The sequence below is a fragment of the Choloepus didactylus genome, chromosome 4 (assembly GCF_015220235.1).
Source record: "Choloepus didactylus isolate mChoDid1 chromosome 4, mChoDid1.pri, whole genome shotgun sequence".
NCBI classification, from domain to species: domain Eukaryota; kingdom Metazoa; phylum Chordata; class Mammalia; order Pilosa; family Megalonychidae; genus Choloepus; species Choloepus didactylus.
In genome coordinates, this window is record NC_051310.1 from 153661038 (window position 1) to 153681832 (window position 20795).

The 20795-nt window shown below is 46.2% G+C and overlaps 2 protein-coding genes across 8 annotated transcripts in view; both read right to left on the bottom strand.

Moving 5' to 3' along the window:
* The window catches only part of TEP1 (telomerase associated protein 1), a 41383-nt gene extending 38156 nt beyond the window's left edge, over positions 1-3227 (bottom strand). For 5 of the 7 annotated variants that reach the window (XR_005216494.1, XR_005216495.1, XM_037834431.1 and 2 more), the window contains exon 1: positions 3099-3227. The gene's annotated coding sequence lies outside the window, so the exon portion shown is untranslated. Of the gene's footprint in view, positions 1-455; positions 2836-3098 lie in introns of those variants that run through there. The other 2 variants (XM_037834427.1, XM_037834429.1) reach the window with 2 other exon arrangements.
* Positions 3228-12778: 9551 nt separating this feature from the next.
* On the bottom strand, positions 12779-18655 carry KLHL33 (kelch like family member 33). Its single transcript, XM_037835510.1, has 4 exons — positions 17818-18655; positions 13743-14667; positions 13449-13616; positions 12779-13363 (listed from the first exon to the last, which is right to left on the bottom strand). The coding sequence occupies exons 1-4, from the start codon at positions 18563-18565 to the stop codon at positions 12811-12813; spliced, it is 2394 nt and encodes a 797-aa protein (XP_037691438.1). The 5' UTR covers positions 18566-18655; the 3' UTR covers positions 12779-12810.
* Positions 18656-20795: the final 2140 nt, after the last annotated feature.

The following is a 20795-nucleotide window of genomic DNA, read 5'->3' on the forward strand; positions in this document are numbered from 1 at the left end:
AGTGCACGTTTGTAATGTCCCTATAGTCCTACGGGTAATGCAAGTGACCTTCAGGCAGAGAAAAACAAATTTTGCTTTTCCCCAGGATTCATCCAATGAGTATTCTAAGGGAGAAGGGTAGGGGAAAGGTAAGGGCAGAGTTTAAAACAACAACAAAAATGGAAATAGAGAGGAAAGGGACATGTCTTCTCTTGAGTGGGGAAGGGAGACCCCCAGGACTATTGAATTGATCCCAAATTAGTAGAAGGGTCAAGCTTACAATCTGGACTCTGGAGTCTTAGAGACAGAGAAACAAAAATTTTGATCAAATTTTCTATACTTACCCTCTCAACTTCCCTACCTCCTACTCACTCTTGAACTAATTAAATGGGTATTCTGCCCCCACTATTTCACCAACACTATAAATAATAGACTTGTTATGATCACAAATAGACACATCCTGACCCTTTTCTTACTTCATGAACCCTGAAGCAGAATTTGACATTGTTGGTCACTTCTTCATTGAAACTCTCTTCCTTTGGCTTCCATGATGCTACTGTCCTCTTTTCCTTCTTAATCCTCTAGCCACAAGTTCTTGGAGGGTCTTTCCTCTGCCATTTCTTAAATGCTGGTGTTCCTTAGAGTTCTATTCTAATCCTTTTTCACTTTTCTAGGATTATGTCACCTACTCCTGTGGCCCCAAATAAAATTTATATGCTGGCAACTCGCAAATTTATCCCTTGACCTAAATGTCTCTTCTGAGCTTCATGCTCATTTATCCAATTGCCTACTGGATATCTCCACTTGGATGATCCAAAGCTACCCCAAACTCAACAAATCCCAAACTCATCATCTTTCTCCCATTCCTACCTCTATCCCAAATCTATTTCTCCTCCTTTGCCCATTTAGAAACTTGAGTTTTGTGTTTGATTCTATTTCTCCCTTACTCCACAAGGACTTTGAAGTAAGATAGACTTGAGTTTCAATCCTGGTTCTTTGACCTGAGGACTTTTGGCAAGTTACTTAAACTCTTATGTACCTCAGTTTCTTCATCTACAAATTTGAGATAAATGGCTATCTCACAGAACTATTACAGAAATGAATGAGAGAAAATATGTTAACTACTTAGACCAGTGCCTGGCTCTTAGTAAATATTCAGTAAATGGCAGCTATTGTAATTTATTATTATTATTGCCCAATAAACTACCAAACCTTGTTAATTCTACTCCCTGAATGTCTCTCAAGCTATCCAATCTCTCCATTCTTCATGCTACCGCCTTTGTTAAAATGCTCCAATCCATGTGAAAACACTGTATGTACATCTCTCTAAAGGAGCTTTTACTACATCATTCTGTTTATTTTCTATATCCTGATAAAATATTACCTTTTTTGCTTAATCACCTACTTGTTCACTTTTTCTCCTTGCTAAAATAAAACCCTCTGGGGGTAAGGGCTCCTTTGTCTTATTCATCTCTGTGTCGCTAGCATCATATACCTAACCTGTCCTCTGATCACCTCCCAGCCTCATCTCCTACTGCTACTACAATCTAACTCTAAGCTCTCTAAGCTTCAACCATGCCAAACTCTTCTTAGCTTATGAATCACCAAGGTATCTCTTGACCATGGACCTTTACACAGGCAAATGCCTGGAACACGCTTCCTTCTACCAACATCATCTCTTTCCCCAGGCCCTTCCTTTGCCTGGCCAAACTCTACTTTCCTCTCACTCTACAGGACTCAATTTAATAACTAGTTCCTACGAGGAACCTTGCTGACACCAAGCCCCAATCTGGTTTAGACGGCTCACTCTAGGTTCCCACAATGCTTGTACTTCCTCTATCTTAGAACACCTGTAATTGCCTGTTGGTCTTTCACTCCACCAGACTGAGGGTTCCTGAAGACAGCACCTAGCTAATGGAATTCACGGGTTTTGACAATCAGGTGAAAGCTATGGAGCTTTTTCAGAGAAAAACATGAGTATGTATTGTTCTGCACTCAATTTCAGGGAGTTCATGGAGCCCATCTATGGATTTCCTAGGACCTCCATAAACCACAAATTAAAAACTTCTGCCTTAGAGGATGCTTGATATTATAGTATTAGTAATGTATTTATTTATTTGGACTGAGGCTTATATCTTATTCACATTCAAATGTTTTAGGAATAGTATTAATAAGTAAATCACTTAAACCTTAGTGTGAATAAGCTTACAGACAAGAACGTGGAACATTTCCAAGAAGACTTGCACGGCCTGACAATCCAGGACCAAAAAGGACAACAGATACCTCACTGGATGTGAGTGTGGACAAATTACATCCAGAATGTCTGGCTTCTGTGCCCTATACACTTCCCTCATGCCTTTGCATTATACAAGCCCCAAACCAAAAGAGCAGGGAATCTCAGAATTGACTCAAGATTTAATAACAATAAATTAATTGAAAAACAGGCAGTTAACTTTTTTTTTTTTTTCGCATTCTGGAGTTTGTGAAGGGAGAGTCAGCCGAATCACAAATGGAAAGTAAAAATTCTCCCCTTCCACAGATCTCTAGTTCCATTCTCCAGAAATCAAGTGTTAACAGTTTTATATGTACAGGGTCAGACATTTTCTATGCATATACAAATATATGTATATGACCCGCCTTTTTCTTGTTTTACACAAATATACTATGCTGCATTTTATATGTCCTAGAGACCTTGCTGTGTTAATTCATCACTTCCCACATCACTATTTTAAGTGACTGTATGATATTCTGTTATATTTAAACACACTCCAGGTTTCTGTTACTACAAACAGTTCTCACATTCCTGTTTGTTTGTAGCACGTACTCTTCCCTTCAAGGAGCATAAAGGGCAGGAAAGTAAGTAGGGCTCAATCTCACTTGGTCTCTATCCTTCGGTCCTTCATCCTTCTCCTCCCTTCTCCCCTCCCCTCTCTCACTTTCTCCTTCACACACCACACCCCTCCCCGAGCTACCGGGAAGAGCAGGGCAGCGCCCCACCCTGGCTCCCACCCGGTCCGTCTCTCAGTTGGTTACTAATTGGCCCCGGCTAGGCCCTTCCCACCCCGGCTCTCCGCTTCGGAGCCCAGCGCCCCAGACGTGAGTCTAAAACAATTTTCTACTTGCGCTTCGATTCTCTCCGGAGTGACCGGGGACAAGAGAAACTGGGTTTCTGACAAGGGGCGTCTCGGTTCTGAACAGCAGGAAGCAGACGCCCGGCACTCGCTCTCGGCTCCGCTACTGGGAAGAGGGGAAACACTGGGAGGAGCCGGACGCGGAGCGGGGAGGAGACTGCGCGCCGGCGGAGACGCGCAGCCCGGAGTGGAGGAGGCGGCCACTGGGCTCCTAGCAGGGGGCGGGCGGGGAGATCAGATGCCCAAGCTGGGCAATCGGTGCTTATGGGTAGAGGACATCTGCGTTTTCTGCGGCATGAGTTTAGTTGTTTTTTTATTTGAATTGTTGTTGTTTTCCTTTTTCCTTCCCTGGTTCTCTTTACTTCTGTCCCTCAGGCTCCCTCCTCTACCAAATTCCCCTCCTCTTTTGCTAAATTTCCCCTCCTTTCGCCTATGGCTTCTCCTGGAGCATGAAATCAAATAATTATTTCTTGAAAAAGATATTGGCATGTTAGCTGCCTATGGGACACCGTTTTTCCTGGTATCAAAGATAACTGGACTCTTAATTTATCCTAAAGTTACTTTGTGAATACAGAATTAAAAGGAGACAGAAGAATCCAAAGCAATGGCTTCTATCAGGTGTACTTAAGGCAGGGTGAACTGAGAGCATTCCCCTCTCATCCTGTGGATCAGGAGAGATGTGTGGATCACAGAGAATCTATTTGGAGCTGTCATGAATGGCTAATGTGGAACCCTTTCCCAGAAAATGGGACTAGGCTCAGGAAAGAGATAGACCGGAGAATTTGCATTTCTAACAAGTTCTGGGGTAATGATGCTGCTGCTAATCTGAGTATCACACTTTGAAAACCATTGGTTTAGAATGATTCCCCACCCCAGACACTAACTACACACTGTAGTTTAAAAAGGAATGCCCCTACCACACCCAGATTATATATGTATTTTACAGGACCCAATTCCCAGAGATCCTGTTCCAGTCAGAGAACCACTGACTGATCCCTGATGGGTTTTCAGCTAGGTTGTATGGGGTTGGGTGATGGTGGGGGCAGTCATGGGGGGAGTGGGGAGCCAGATGAACTATCTCTGCCTTGCAACAGAGAAAACCTTTCATTTGGCAAGATGTTCACAAAGTCCAAATTCAGCCTCCCTCTCTTGTGGACAGTGCTAAACACACATCACCAACACTGCTTCTCTGAGTCATGCTTTTCTAAACTAACCGCTCCCTTGAGTTGAAGCAATCTTTCTTCACATTACTATTGTTGATTAAAATTAGGGAATTTTGCCAAGTAAATAACTATTCCAGAGTCAAGGAGACATTCTGCTGTTCCCCACTAGACTGGATTAACCTAACCCTCACAAAGCTATCTTAGTTTCCTTATTTCCAAGTTTTAGAGGGCTACTCACTTTCTCCCCATATATAGCCTATACCCTCAATGGTTGATCAGTGGCACTGAGCTTCAATGTCCAACGGATGAGCATAGTGTGCTAACTGACTCCTCTCTGGGGTGAAGGAGTGCCATCCCCTTAGCCCCTGGAAGCCTCTTTGGAAAGGCTTCTGCCACCTAATATAATTGCTCGCATCTTCTAGTCAGTTTTATTATAAACTCCTTGCCCTCCCCCACTTAGATTCAACAAACATCTACTATGCTCCTATCAAGTGCAAAGGATAGTGCTAGTACTTTGTGCACTGCAAAAAAAAAAAAAAAAAATGTATAAAACTTGCCTTCTCCTGGCTTCATGGTCTCATAAAGGAGGCAGACGCAAGCAGAAGTCACAAAAATATGAAACAATTATGATAAGTGCCATATTAAACCAAGGAACAAACTGTGGGGTTATGTGGAGGGAGGGACCTTGGCAACTTCCTAGAAGAGATGGAATTTGAACTGAGAAGGGCAGGCCTCTGATAAGCTGGGAGGGGAGAGGAAAAACACATTGCTTTCACCTGATTTTTTTCTCCTTTATGAATATTACCTTTAGAGGCATAGCATGTGTTTTTCTTAATCCAACCGCAGCCAGCTATAAAGCTTAACACAAATTGTAATATATGAACAAGCACTTAATTACTCCTTAGCAACCTGGCACCCCAGAGGAGCCCTTCTAGACCATCTGAAAGCAGAAGTCAATCAAGCAGATTATAGGAACCTCACAGCCTGACTTCTCTGACTCAAAACACTCCTGCATTTGGTCTTTTCCCTGTTGACATTTACCAACATCTTTCTTCACCTGCCTTCAAGAGACACTCTTCACTGTAAGTCATCCTTTCCTGACCAGCCTCCCTTACCAGATAATGACTTCATTCCTCACTTCTTAAATCTGTGCTTAGTGACACACTTGACCAATATAATGTGGCACAAGGGACATTCTGAGACTTTGTGCCTTCCACCCAGGGCTCTCAGAATACTTCCTCTGGGAACCCCAAGCTGCCAAGTAAGAAGTCTGACTACCATGAGACTGCCAAGGTGAAGAGGCAGCATGTTGTTGCTTCAGCTAACAGTCTCAGCTAAGTCCAGCCTTCCAGCTGTCATCGCCAGGGCACCACATATGTAAACAAAGCTGTCTTGGACCCTCCAGACCAGCCCATCTACCAGCTGCACACCACCAAGTAACTTCCGTCAATGGCACATGAAACAGAAGACTCATCTAGCTGAACCCTGTCTAAACTTTCTTTATTTTTATTGTGGTAGAATATACTTGCCTAAATTTAGCTGAAACCAATGACACATAAAATAAAATGATTTTCATTTCAAGCCAGTTAAGTTTTGGGGTAGTTCATTATGCAGCAATAGATAACTGGAACAATAGACCAGCAAAGTATAAGGTTTACATCAGATTACTCTGTGGTCATCCCACTCTCCCTAAATCTTTATAATAAACTAATTCCTAACACAATGGTACTATGCAATAATTCCATCTAGTAGAATTGTTTTTCCTGGGAGATATATTAGCTGAAGTAGATGCTGACCTACATGGCAAGCATATCTGCCTGGGCAAAGGAACACATATCCATGGAATTGGTTATTCATCCTCATCATTCACTCAACAACTATTTATCGATTACCTAGTATACTAGTTTGGATATATTATGTCCTGCCAAAAGCCATGTTCTTTAATGCAGTCTTGTGGGGGCAGTTGTATTAGTGTTAATTAGGTTGGAATCCTTTGATTGAGTGTTTCCATGGAGATGTGACTCAGTCAATTGTGGGTGAACCATGTGATTAAGTTATTTCCATGGAGAGATGGGCCCCATCCATTCAGGGTGGGTCTTGATTTAATCATTGGAGTCCTCTAAATAAGCTCATAAACAGAAGAACCTCAGAGCAACTGAGACATTTTGGAGGCAGCCATTTAAAGCAGACTTTTGCTAGACCAGAGTTTACCCCAGAGAAGCTAAGAGAGGACAAAATGCCCAAAAAGGAATATTTTGAAGAACTCACAGAAGTTGAGAGAGGAGCTGGAACACAACCCAGGATCAGCAGACGCCAGCCATGTGCCTTCGCAGCTAACAGAGGTTTTCTGGACACCAATGGCCATCCTTCAGTGAAGGTACCCTGTTGTTGATGCCTTAGCTTGGACACTTTTATGGCCTTAAGACTGTAACTTTGTAACCAAATAAACCCCCTTTATAAAAGCCAACCCATTTCTGCTATTGTGCATAATGGCAGCATTAGCAAACCAGAACACCCAGTATTTAGTGGTATTGTCAAATTAATCAACATCCAAACTGTCCTAGTTTTCCAAGGCTGCTGGTACAAGACCACACAATGAGTTGGCTTAACAACAGGAATTTATTAGCTCATGGTTTTGAGGACACGAGTTCCAAATCAAGGCATAAGCAAGGCCTGCTTTCTCCTGGTATAGGTGTTATTCCGGTGATGGCAGTCTTCCATCATGTGATGAGATCCTCTCCTTTCTCACTCTGGTACTTTTGGCTTTTCTTTATAAATCCTCCAGTAAACTGAATTAAGACCCCCTTCCTTCAGTTGGGCCCCATCTTAACTAACAATAACATCTTCAAGAGACCCAATTTACAATGGGTTCACATTCACAGAATGTGGATGAAGATTAAGAACCTGTTTTTTTCCCTGGGACACATAAATTCAATCTACTACACAAAAAACAACCCCTGGGATGTAGGCAGTAAAGTCACATTTCCCTGGTAGTTGAATAGACCCAGAGTTAGAGTCAACAACTACAATAAATCACTGGTGATCCCTAAAGGTAAGCACTCCTGCCCTTATTCCCTGGTAGCTGGACTTTGGAATTAGGGAAATGGTCCTGTTTCTCAGCCTAAAGAGCTACTGTGAGGAGGTCTTTGCATACAATAGCAAACAGATTTAGTATATTGTTCCCATAGATTCTTCTATCTTTTGCATAAAAATTTAATACCTGCTTCCATGCCCTTCTGTGACACTGGTTAAGGAGCATCAGCATTAAGTAACCATTGCTGCCTAAAACCCAGTCTTCAGGTGTCTTCAGTACCTGCTCCTGGCTTCTTAGCAAACATGTGTTTGAACAGACTAAGTAAATGGTCTGAGGCCACTTTGAGTAGTAATATTTCAGATTTGTAGCAATAATAAAAACTTACCCAAGTTAAATACAGAAGTCACTGTGGCCAGGCACTCTACTCCCTCATCATCAGAGCACTGGCCTTTGAGTTCCTTTTCTTAGGCACACTCTAGAGGCTGCTGTAAGTTCTCCTGGAACTGTACAGCCATTTCAGTGATGAGGGGTTGGCATTGTTACTTCTGCTTTTGGAAAATCCATAAAGAGAAAAAGTGAAACCATCTGATCTAAAGAGGAGGGACTAGAACAAATGATATCAGGTAATCCATTAGCACTGCTTCTTCTGAAGGCCTAGGAAGATGCATGCCAGTGCTATTGACCAGTGCTCCCTAGAGGCTGTGAACAAATACAGCAATCCTGCCCATCGCTTGCTACCCAACTTTCCAGGAGTTGGAGTTAAACTGCTGTTCTCACTTACCTAACTACTCATTCATTTCTCAATGGACAGTTGGTCCAAAGAGTGAAAATGACTTGTCCAAGTTTAAACAGCTGATTAGAAGCAGAACTAAAACTAAAAACAAGTCTCCTGGTTCCTAGTCCAGTGCTTGACCACAGTAGCAGATGCTCCCTATGATATTTCTCAGGCATTATGGTCTACAGAAGCCCACTGTTAAAATTAACTGTTGCCTCAGAGGCCTTTATCATGAGCACATTAAAGTGGTCTACAAGTGGTCTACAAGTCTTGGAAGACATTGGCCTGCCTGAGGAGTACAGACTCACATCAAAAAAGTAACCATATTAAAAACAAAATCAGGATGTTTGATCTCACGTAGGATTTGAGTGCTGCTTTTGGGTGGATGGGGCATTTGGGTAGTAAGCTTCGAATATCAAAATAGGTGACTTGAAGAAACATTTTAATGACTTTTGGAGTAATGGAACAAAATGTGGGGATTGGGATATATTGGTAAGACTGGAATATATGACTGGAATATATGACTGCCATGTTGGAGTAATCCAAGATGGGGATGGAGATAGTATAGTATAGTATAGTATAGTGGTTGAAACATGCACTCTGGAATCCAACAGATCTGGGTTTAAATCCTGCTCTGCTGCCTATAAGCAGCAGAAGAAAATAACATTAGTGATCTCATAAACCCTGAATGTGGCCATAGACTGGTCCTTGAGTCTACAGTAAAATCAGACGATGCTGTGACAAAGAGGCCAGAAAATGTCCTTCATTTGAAAAGCTTCACCTGGTATCGTTTACTCATAATAGTCCCTGGTGTATCTATGCAGTCTGCTATCAGAGCCATGGAATTGCTGGGTAGTGAAGCAAAAGTGGCAGAAAGTTAGGTCATAGTGAGGGAATTGTGGTACAGGGTTGTAAGATTCTATGTAGCCCTGGGGACAGCATTGTTAGTGGTGACATCAGAGGTATTCTTCAAAGATCCATATGAGAAGCTATGGCTGAGGTGTATTACCAAAATAAATACAAGTGAAAGTGTATCCTAGGAATTGATAACAGAAGCAAAAACTTTTTAAGTTTCTGCAGTATACTTTTAGTTCCAGAACAGACTCCGCCTAGCATGTTTTTGCTTGCTTAATGTAGGCCCAACATAAGTTGTGCCAGTTAGTTCTGAAAGTCTCAAAGGTGCTGGAACCTGCTAGAGCAGTGTCCAGGTATAAGCAAAGGACTTGGCTTGGACTTCTTCTGCAGGGATAAATAGCCGCTTATGTTAGAGGAGGAGTCTTGCCTTGTGTTTGGCCTCAGGTGTGCTGAGAAAAGTGGTATGAAGTTCCAGCTTATTGGCACTTTCAGGTTTTGGCCTGCGGCTGACTTCTGATGATTTCTGCTGACTCTAGATGGGAGTGAAAAACTGCTCAGTTCTCTGAAGAACACTAGGTGGTATGGGATTATCCTTCGTATATAGATGTAGATTTGGTGATCTGGGCTGCTCAACACATCCTAGTAAATGAAACAAACTGTTGGAAGGAAGAATCCATTACCCCTTGCTCTGGCTGATTGTCCTTTACATTCAGATATTCTGGGTTTGTAGCAGTTGGACATTGGAGTCCTCAAGGCCGTGTCTGGGAAATAGGGAGAGTGATGGGGCCAACAAAGAATGACGAGTCTGAACTAATGATGGTGGCACATCCAAGTGGAGATTAGGGCTTCCAAAAAATCAAACTGGAACCCAGGTGAGCCATCAAGTCTAGAGATAGAGAAGAGATGAACTTTTGAAGGGGAGAATAAAGCAAGGTAAAAGAACCTGGGCAATGTGGAATTAGGCATAGGAGACAAAGGACCCATATAGCTCCATGCACATATGGGTACTAAAAACATAAACCTACCTTCCCAGTTGTACCCAATTCCTGAGTCAATCTTGAGAAGATAGGAGGCATGTTAGAAATTGTCTCCTCACCAACAGAGGAGGTTGAGGGAAGAGTAGTGGGGAGAGCTGATGGGGGAGGATCTAAAACACCCTTGGCTCATCATCTGATTTACCAAAGATGATAACCCTGGGCCTCTACACACTCACCAAATAGTAGGTTTTCTAGGGCTCCACCATGATTGCCCAATCTGTGTGAATGGTTTCTGCCCCAATTCCTGATTCTCACTCCACTTCTCCTCTGAGGAGTTTGGGAGGCTGGACTACTACCCTGAATCTTAAGTGTCTTTGGCTAGAGACCCAACAAGTCACTCTCTGTATACCAGGTCCCTCAGTGAAGAAAGGACCACTGACTGGGGTCATGCTTCAAATCAGAGACCTCTCCTCTCTCACCACCACCCCCACCCCCAACCTCCACTCAGTTTTAAAACCAAATAAAGAAAGCTAGAGATTTCTGCAACTAACCACCCCATCCATATACCTTTAGACTTTTGGCTAGCAGCTCCATCTGGGATGGAGCCACATCCCTTGAACACTGTGATTTGGCTTTCTGCCTCCTCTTTGCATATGAGAAATAAGATAAAGCAAAGGAGAGTGTGCTATCTCTGGAGCTTAGGAGGAGAAATTTTTCAGTTAAGAGGATTACAGCCAGTTTTCAAACCAGTTAATTGTTGCAAAAAGATGAAGGAAAATGAGGATGCCATAATATCATTAGATTTGGTAAGAATTAAGTCATGATGACAACGGAGTCAGGGTGGTTTCGGTGGCATGGTAGAGATAAAAGTGAAATTGTGGCTATTTTGAATGCCTTTTTATAGTAGAGAAACTCAGACAAGAAAGATTCAATCATTTTGAAATCTTTATTGAAGCCTGTCTTTGGGTACAAATTTCAACAAACATGTTCATGGAAGATATCCTTAAAGAACCAATTCCTCACAACCTCTCATCCCTCCTACTTCCTTCTTTCCTTTCTTCTTCAATCTTTCTTCCTTTTATATATCCTACTTACGCCTCTTCATTTTTAACTATAGTCTTCATCTATCTTAAACATAGATATATAGGGGGAGAAAAACTAGTAAAATAATGACATCTCAAAAAATAAAAGTATGTCAAGTATTTCTGGGGCCAGAGTGAAGAAAGACAGCATGAGGGATGCTCCTTTATCTCATCCATAGGAGCCTGTGCCATAAGCCTGAGAATCTTAACAAACTTTGGAAAGGGAAATCTTTGTACACAAAAAAACTGCCCCTTTTGCCCTGGGCTGCCCAAGGGTCAGAAAAAGAAATAGCAGACAGGAAAGATTTAAAGGCTTTGTGAAGGGAGGGAATAAACTATTGTTAAGTGAAAGCCACTGTCTTCAGAAGGCTCCAGAGAAGGAGCTGGGCTGGCAACTGCAGTAGAATTCTCTGAAGAACCTCTGGGGTACTGACTTCCGATTTCCTATGGAAACACAGGGCACAACTTCTCTCTGACTGGAATGTATTTCTCCTTCTCCAACTGGTAAGTTCCTAGGCAGTCTTCAAGATATAGTTCAAACTATACCCATTTGATAATGCCTTCCCTGGGCAGAGTTCATTACTCCATCTTCTGTGCTCTGATAGGACTTTGTCTACACTTCTAAATCTACTGCAAAACTTGTATTTGTGTAAAAGTCTGTCTTGTCTACTGGTCAAGTGTTCTATGACCTTGTTTCCCTAGCCTCGTACAATGCCTGGCACATAGGAGGCAGTCGATTACTGTGTGAGGGAGAAAGAAGAAGAGAAAAGAAAGAACCAAAAGAAGGAAGGAAAAGCAGGAGGGAGGGAGGGAGAGAGGATGCCTCTGACTCAACCCGTCCTTGCCAAGAAAAAGGGAAACGGATTCAAGAAACTTTAGAGGAAAGGGACTGAAAGGGAAGAAAACTTTACTGGGTCTTCTCTGCCTCCAACTGTTCTCTCCGTCATCTCTCTTAAAACCTGGGATATCATGCCACAACTGCCCCATTTGCACTCCTGATCCCAAAAGGAATAAAAGAAGCTAAACAGGCCTATGACTTCTACCTGAACTCAAACCCCTCATCATGACCTTTTCCACTGTAGGCACCACCCTTGTTCACACCTACCCTCCTCATCAGACCCCTGCACAGCACTCCAACCTCACTGGCTGGATGACAGCCACACATTTCATGCCCCTTTGCTGTACCCAGGTCCACACAGGAACTCCTGCCTCAGACTGAAACCCAAGAAGCTCTTGAGGGCAGCCTGTCGTATCTAGACTGGAGAAATGCTAGACCGAGCCTACAAAGTTACCTGAGAAAGAATATTGTCAAGAAGGTTTGGGCATCACAGGGATTAGAGAACAGAAATGAGCAAGTGCCAGCAAAGGATAATTTATAGTGCTTCTCCCCAACACTCCTCAGCCTCTTTCATGGATGACTTTTTCATGTTTTTTTCCTTGACCCATGGGGTCAGTTGTCTTTCTGACTGTCCTCTCATGGTCGCTTCTCCCTTGGTTACTGGAGCTTCTTGACAATCTGCCCAGCATATGCACTTCCACCACCAAGAATCATGTCAGGGTCACTAAACCTGGATGGAGTTGCTCCTGAATCTCCTTTCCCTACCCAGTTATTCATCTGCCTCCCTTTTCCCCAGGAGTTCTGGAACCATCAATGGAGATCATATATACAAAAGCAGTTTGTGAGCTGTACAGCACTGTGCAAGAATTTAAAAAACTATCATGAATGAAGCCTTCTCTTTCTCTCCCATAATCTCTGCCCTCCTCTCATGTTGCTTCCTCCTCCCTTCCTCCCTACACACACTGATGCTTCTCCTTCACCCAGAAGGTTTAGTCTGGTGCAGGGCAGGAACCAAAGTTATGTGCTGCACAGCGGGCAGTGTCAAAATGCAGGCAGGCATCTCAGCGCGAGGCCTCGGCAGAGTTCCCAGGCAGAGCCATCGGCCAAGGCCAGGAGAGTAGGCGTGGATAAGGTGGGAAATGGCATAAGTACGGTAGCTGTAGCCCCCCAACACCAGTAACTCCCCCTGCAGCACAGCACCTGCAGCCCCCACATGGGGGGAAGGAAGGGGTTCCAGGTGGGTCCAGCTATCAGTACCCAGTTCATAAGTTTCAAAGCTCAGCAGGTCCCCAGTCTCACCTAGCCCACCTGCTACATACAACTTCCCACCCAGAGCAGCCATGACGTGGCCAGCCCGTGGTATCCCCATAGGGCTCAGAAGTGTCCCTGGCTTCTTAAGTTTGGGGTCGTAGTGCAGCAGTGAGGCCAGGTATTGGCCAGTTCCACTGCAACCACCGCTCACGTACAATCGACCTTCCAAAACAGCAGCTGCATGGGCAAAGCATGGGGCTGGAAGTGCAGGAGCTGGCCTAAGGGAGAGGAGAACATCAGATCAGGGAACTTATCATCTGTGAGTCTCCCCAGTGCCTCAGAAACACCCCCTTCCCTGCTCACCTCCAGACATTGAGCTTGGGGTTATAGGTCTCCACAGAGTTGAGGGCAATACCATTATCTCGCCCACCCAGAGCATAAAGTTGTCCATCCAGCACCACCAGGGGAAAAAAACTCCGAGCCTGGCACAAAGGTGCCATCTCCTTCCAGTCCTCTTGACTGGGGTCCCACCTGGACAAAGTGGGACAAGAGATTGAAAGAGTGATTCTGGGAGTCTGTGGTTGGCTGAGTCAGCAATTCCCTTCACTTACCCACCTTGGGGTCTTTCACACCCTGCCCACTCTCAGAGGCCCATACCTGAGAGTTGAAGCCAGGGTGCTGGTGTGGCCGTAGAAATCCTGTCCCCCACACACGTAGAGTTCGCGCCCTGCCAGGCTCGCAGCCCCATGCCGGAAGCGCCCTGGGGCAGGCAGGGCAGGCAGCCGCCCCCATTCCACAGTTCGCACCAGTCCCATGCCACAGCAGAAGGCTCGGGCCCACCATACTCCTCTGCAGGGCTGTCCTGTGGCCATGTCCGGTGTGAGTCCTTCCCCACCAATTACCACCAGTGCCCGGTCGGGCTCCCTTCGCCTCTGTTGACCTGGAACCTCACTCTCCACCATCAACTGATGAAGCAGGTCTGGGGACAGGGGTGGGGGAAGCCCAGCCACCCTCACCCTCCTCAGCTCCCTGGTGGACATGCGGCCAAAGCGGACACATCGCAGCAGGGCCTTGGCCTCTGAATACTGGGTCTCAGGGTTGGCAGCTAGCCAACACCGTGCAGCCTCAAAAGCCTCAAACTCCTCCTGCACATGGAGCTCATCACTTTCCAGGAGTTCAGCCAGGCAGGCAGCTGGTAAAAAGGGGAAAGTGGGGCATAAAGCCACAGCGGGCAGGTGGGTGAGGAGGTAGTGACGGGCTTTATTCCAAAGCCTCTCCAACCCAGGGGCTTCAGCCATGGGGAACAGGGCCAGGCAACGGGCAGGGCTGAGGCCCTGTGCCAAGCCTTTCTGGCATAGAGCCAGGCAGGAAGAGCTCTGGTACTGCAGGGCGGCCTGGGCAGCCCTCAGCAGTCCTGGCCACGTTGCCCGCACAGCTCCGGAGTAGGCAAAAGAGACGAGAAGTCGCAGGTCCTGGGCAGAGATGGTGCGCAGAGACACCTCTGTTCCCTGGGATTCCCTCATCCCACTCAGGAGCATGGCTCCAAAGAACTCACTGCCACAGGCCAGGGCTGCTCGATGCACTGCAAGAGAGGAGAGGAAGCAGAAGGGAACCCAGGGTGTTGCAAAACTGCTAGGCACTATCCTGACTTCACAACCCCGACTTTGGGGCCAACCACCCAAAGCTATAGACCAAACTGTAGTATACATTGGAATAACATTGAGCTCTTATTACAATGCAGATTTCCAGGTGCCCATCACCAGAGATTCTGATTCAGTACATCTGGATGAAGATTCTAGGAATTTGTATTTTAACGTTTCAAACAACCTGTGTGATTCTCATATTAGTGACTTGAAGATACTTTGAGAAACATTGCTTTAGCTGCTTTGATCCAGGTCAGTTAGAAAAAGAGTCTTGATGGATCAAGTTGAAAAGATACTACAGACAGCATTAGCTAAGAGGGGACAGAAAATAAATAGAAAAGACCAATATACAACTTATATAGGTCTTTCTATATCATGCATGGAATAAGACTCTTTACAATTGGAAGAGCCACTGCCATCAGCCATTCTGGTAGTCAGATTTTGACTAGAACGTGACATCACACTCAGAACTGGCTGCAACCAAACCTCATACGACAGCCATCTCCTGTTGCTGAAGATTTAGTGCTTAAGACTTCCCATGAATCCGAGCTTTTCTCTGTGTATTGCCCAGCCCCTGTTCCCCCACCCCCGCTTTCGGTATGGTTCGTGGAGTCATAAGATTCGAAACTTGAAAGGAACTTTCAAAATCATCATATTCAAATTACTCATTTTAAGATAAGAAAACAGTCCTAGAGAAAGAGAGTGGTTTGCTTTCTATTTCCATGCAGTGACTGTCTGGGCAGATAGATCATCACCATTCACTGTCACTGATGTCAGGCTACAATGAGCATACTTCTGTACCAGTAGCCTAGTTGTCTATGTGGCCCTTATGTCCCTGAAACTGTCCTATTAACAAATGCTGTTAAACAACTTGATCTCATTAATCTCGTAATGTAACTCAATTCTAAACCCTTGTGAGTATTTTACAATTTTTAATTCCCCCAATCTAATGCTATTAGAAATGATAACAAACACTTTAGGGATCTGTGATGGTTAAGTTCATACATCAGCTCGGTTGGGTTATGGTATCCAGTTGTGTGGTCAAAAGCAAGTACTAGCCTGATTGTTACTGTAAGGGTATTTCATGGATTTAAATCCCTAGTCAGTTGATTGCATCTATGGCTGATAATACTACAATCAACAAAGGAGACTGCCATCAGCAATGAGAGAAGTGTCATCCAATAAGCTGAATGCCTTTAAGGGAGAACTGATGATTTCGGCAGTCAGAAAGAAGAATTTCTGTCTCTACTCTAGCCAGCCAGCTTCTCCTGGGGAATTCATCAAAACCTTCTTTGAGTTCCCAACTTGCAGCCTGCCTTATTGCATTCAACTTGGTGATCCCCATGATCCTATAATAAATTTCATAATATTTACATATACACATCCTGTCAGTTATGTTTCCCTGAAGAACTCTGATGAATACAGATTTTGGTAACAAAAGTGTTCTTGAAAAATAGAATCTTAAGGATGAGGTTTCTGAGATGGTTCTGGGGTCTTGGAATTGATTCTCTAATCTGATTAGATTAAAAGCCACTAGTGAGTCTATTTCTAATGACCAAGATGACACTGATAATCCATGGTGTGAAATGGCAATAGAAATATGTAAAAGATTACCATTGGATACTGCAACTCAAATGCTTATGAAAGAAAGGCTCTGAGAGACAGTGTTTTTGATACCTTAATAAAGTTTTGTGGAGTTAAAAAGAATGTGAAGTTGGTTTATTGTTCCTAAATATGCTGGATACAGTTGTTAAAGAAAGGGATGAGCTCAAGTCTTCAAATTCCTGGCTGAAGCACCACATGAAGAACATGAAAGTTTCTATGTGTACCCTGAAACTCTCTTTTCTTGTTGCCGTAGACTTGAAATTTCTGAAAACCAGAACCAGAGTCTCATTGTGCAAGTTTCTGAATTACAACATGAATTGAATTCCCAACTTTGCACGTGCCTGCTGTTAAAGTGAGAGCATTGATTGGCAAGGAATGGGATCCTGAAAATTGGAATGGGGACATACGGGCTGATAATGATGATGGCAGAGACATTGAAACCCTAGATTCTGCTGAGTCTTCTTTGCCAGATAAACCACAACATTATCCTATTCCCTCTGAGAGTCCCAGTCATTCTTCTAATGAGTAGCTATGTGACTTTGACCAAGTCTTGAAGTGTGTTACTTTATCAGTGAAGTGTAAAAGCTGAACTAGATCATCGCTAAAATAATCCCTTGTAACTTTAAACTTTTATGTGTCCATAATCCAACCCCATTTTCCAGGTCCTGTTTGTCTTTGGTATGATTGCATAGGAGAAAATATATAGTCTGGAGGAAGGAGACTGGATCGGTGGATGAGGATTTGTATCCTGGTTCTCACCAGTTAACATCTTTAATTTTAGTGTTTTTTATCTGCACCTAGAGAAATGGTACCTACTTCACTAGCTTTTAGTGAGAATGAAAAGGGATAGCATGTGTAAAAATTCCTGGTATCCAGCACCTTATTAAATGTTAGCAGAATCTGAATAACATTCAATTTATTCATTCCTACTTAGGTTTTCTGGTGATGCGCACAGTTGACTTCAAAGTGCCATAGCTTAGTAGCCTTAAGATTCTGGCAAAACAGTACTAGACTTTGCTCATTAGCTACCAGACCCACAGGTCTGCCATGGTGTTGAACAAACTTAAATGAAAGGACACAATGGGAGTTTTTCTACCATGCTCTTCTGTCTTTTCCTGTGTCCTGAATAGAAGATGCCAAGAAGAAACTTTGGTTAATCCCTGTTTGATTTAATTACTTTCTGCTTGTTCTACTGCCATGGATTGTACCCTTAGCTCCAGCCAGCTGGCTGGAAAATCCTTGTCACTGAGCACAGGAGAGGCCACAGAGTGCAGGTCAGCTTAAATCTGTCAGTACTCCTAGGAAAACAACTTAACTGCGCATGCCCTGCACTCTAGCTCAGGAGAGGCACCAAATGCCACCCCAGGGAAATTCTAACTACAACCGGAATCAAAACGTCTAAGGCAGGGACCAAACTACCTACTTGCACACACCATTTTGGTAGCATTGCACCTGCAGTAATATGAAGTCCTACAGGTCCTCACCCTTCAGCCGGCAGCCTCTGGCCTCCAGCTCTAGGTCACACCCGACGCCCTCTCTGTATAGAAGCTCGATGCCGCGCAGATTCTCCCTCAGCTCCTCCACACGACTGGGCTTCTTTTCATCTTCCTGGGCGCTTCCAGCCCCCTCGCGTCTCCGCTGGGCGGCGGCCTTCACCCGGGGCGCTCCCAGAACCTCTGCGGCAGCCAGCACATCCCCCCGAGGGGCGGGGCCAAGCACCCCCTCATAGGCAAAGGTCAGCACGGCCTCCCAGCCCCCGGGGGCTACGTCGAGGCCGAGGGGGGCCCGCAGACCTCCGCCTTCCAACAGCCGGTCTCGGAAGAGGCTGCTGACTGCGGCCAAGACCACTCGGTGCACCCCGTACACTCGCCCCCCAACTGACACCTCTTCATCTAGTAACAACCTTTGCTCCCGCAACCGCTGTGCCTCGGTGAAGAACTGGCTTGGGTGCTCCTCGCTGAGCAACCCCTCAGGCTCCACCGCGTCTTCATCGTCTTCCTCCTCTTCTTCCTCTAGGTATGATAATGCTGGGGAGCGAAGATTCCTCAGAGCCAGAGTCCTGGGTCCAGACTCTTCCAGAGAAAAGGGGGGCAAGCCGGGATCCTCGTCCGGGGAGGGAGGCCGGGAAGAGGCTATCTGGACTGGCAAAGGGAGGCCGAGACAGTCCTTCTGGACCGGAAGGGAGATGCACCCGGAGTCAGAGGGAGGATGAGCAGTGCCAGAGACGTTCATAGCCCCGGCTCGCTGGATTGAGGCAGATGAGCAGAGACAAGAGAGCAGGACACCAGAGCTGGGTCCTAAGAGGCCAGATGAACCCCTGCCCCCTGCCCCGGAAATGTCAGTCCCTCCAGCTTCTCCAGCCCTCACCCTCCTGAGGCAACAGCCCAGGTTCCAGCAGCTGGGCTATGCAAATGCAGTTATGGGGTTCACAAAGTGCAGAAAAGCTTGCAAGAAGCATATATATAGATCCAGTACTCTGGACTTTACTCCGCCGGTCTTGCCCCCATCCCTCCAGTCACCCTCCCGAGGGAGGAGCATTCACCTCACCCTCTCACTTCTGACCGCGTGGCAGAGGGAACTCTCCCAGCACCCACATCAGCGGCCCTACCTGGCTAATTATAGCCTGCGCTGGCGGGCTCAGGGCTGGGCACCGGCTACCTGAAGTCGGACACCCAATCCCCTGGGCCCCGACCCGGTATGACCCCCCTTCCACCTATAGGTCATGCCAGAGTGCTGAGGGAGGCAAATTCATTAGCCAAGGAAACGGGGATCGGGTGGAATGACCCAGGCCAGAAGGGCTGCATTCACCTGAGGAGGCTAGAGAGGCTGATGAAAGGGAGTCTGAACTGTTGCCGACCTCGGGGATCCGGACAAGGGAAGTGAAGCGTGTATTTGGATCAGTACTAAGCTTTGGCTATTGATTTTTCTGAAGACGGTAAAGTTGGGACCTTGGAGCGAAGACAGACAAATTATCTCCACAGACAAACACACACATCTCCATGGATGGTGGAAAGATCAAGGGTTGGGTGGTGAGGGGTGAAGAGGCAGAGGTCAGGGCTACCGACCATAGGTGACCCCCCTCCAGCGCGGGTCACCCTCTCTGGCAGGTGCTGGGATCGGTGGGGATATTCTGCAGCCCAAGCCTGTGTCTTCAGAAGAATCTGAGGGAGTCCAACCCTCGCCTTGGCTGCAGGGATGAGGACCAGACAGGGGGATGAGGACCCCATGGAATATGGGGTCGATCTCCACTGCTGTGGGACAGGAGTCTTACATTGGATGAGCTGAGGGTAGGGGGTGCACGTATTCGTACTGTTCGGGGTGGGATACCACAGCCACTTCCTCGGCAGGCAACAACACCCCTTTCCCCATCCCGAGTCCTAGTCATCAGCTGAAGCCCCTAAGGTGGGGCAGTTGCTCTGCACCGCAGTTCTGAGAGTATTCTCGGCAAGGGATTTGGGGAAAGGAACAGCAGTGCCCCTCGCCTCCCCTCTTTCGGGGGTGGGGAGTAAGACAGGCCATGGTCTGCTGGGAGCAGACTACCTGGTTATGAAAAGGCTAATTCCATTGACAAGGCAAGCAGGTTTACAGGGGAGGGAGGCACGACTGCCCCTTAAGACTCAGGTGAGAAGGGTGGAAGTCGCGAGAGGAAAGCGGGGAAGGTGGGTGTTCAGCACCCTCCGGCTTGCAGAGCGTTTACCGCTATCTACTTGCTGCCTTGGTACTCCGGCCGATCCGAGGTCGCGTTGCGTTGGAGAGAGCTACCTGGGCGATCCCAGCGGTCCGCCGGCACTCTCCAAAGTGATTCCACCAAGAGAGGAAGCCGGTGGCTGCGTCGACAAGACCAGGAAACAAGTTCGTCGGTTCTCACAGCCGCAAGATGTCCCAGCTGACGGAAGAGGGGTTAGTGACCAGCCTCTACATCCCTTCTCCAAGGCCAGATGGTTCGGACGCCTCTCATTACCTCCTGGCAGAGAGACAAAGAGGCCGACACCTTGAGCCCTCACCAGAAGAGGGGGCACCGCCATTCGGCGGAGACCTTCCCCAGGCTGGCTCCTGCCCTCCCCACCCCGCCTCCAAGGACAAGACCACTGGACCTCACTGAGTTCTGTGCCAACTCGGTGGTCTCCGCACGACTCCGCCAGAGCTGCCTGTCTCTGGATATTCTGCGCGGCTCTTTCACGGTGAGATCCACGTCCCGCAGCGAATTCTGACTAAAACCCACTGTACTGGGCCACTTAGTCACCGTCCATTAAAGCCCTGGGACCCCACCCCCACCCCCAATTGGATCTCCAGGACTATCAGCCGTCTTTCTGACTGCCAATATACTGGCTGGGGAGGGGTCTTAGCATCTCAGCCCGGTCAGTGCTCTCAGCCAAGAGATTGCGCGATCTCAGCCCGGTCAGTGCTCTCAGCCAAGAGATTGCGCGGCGTCCACCTCCGCAGAGAAGCCCCGCTCCAGGCA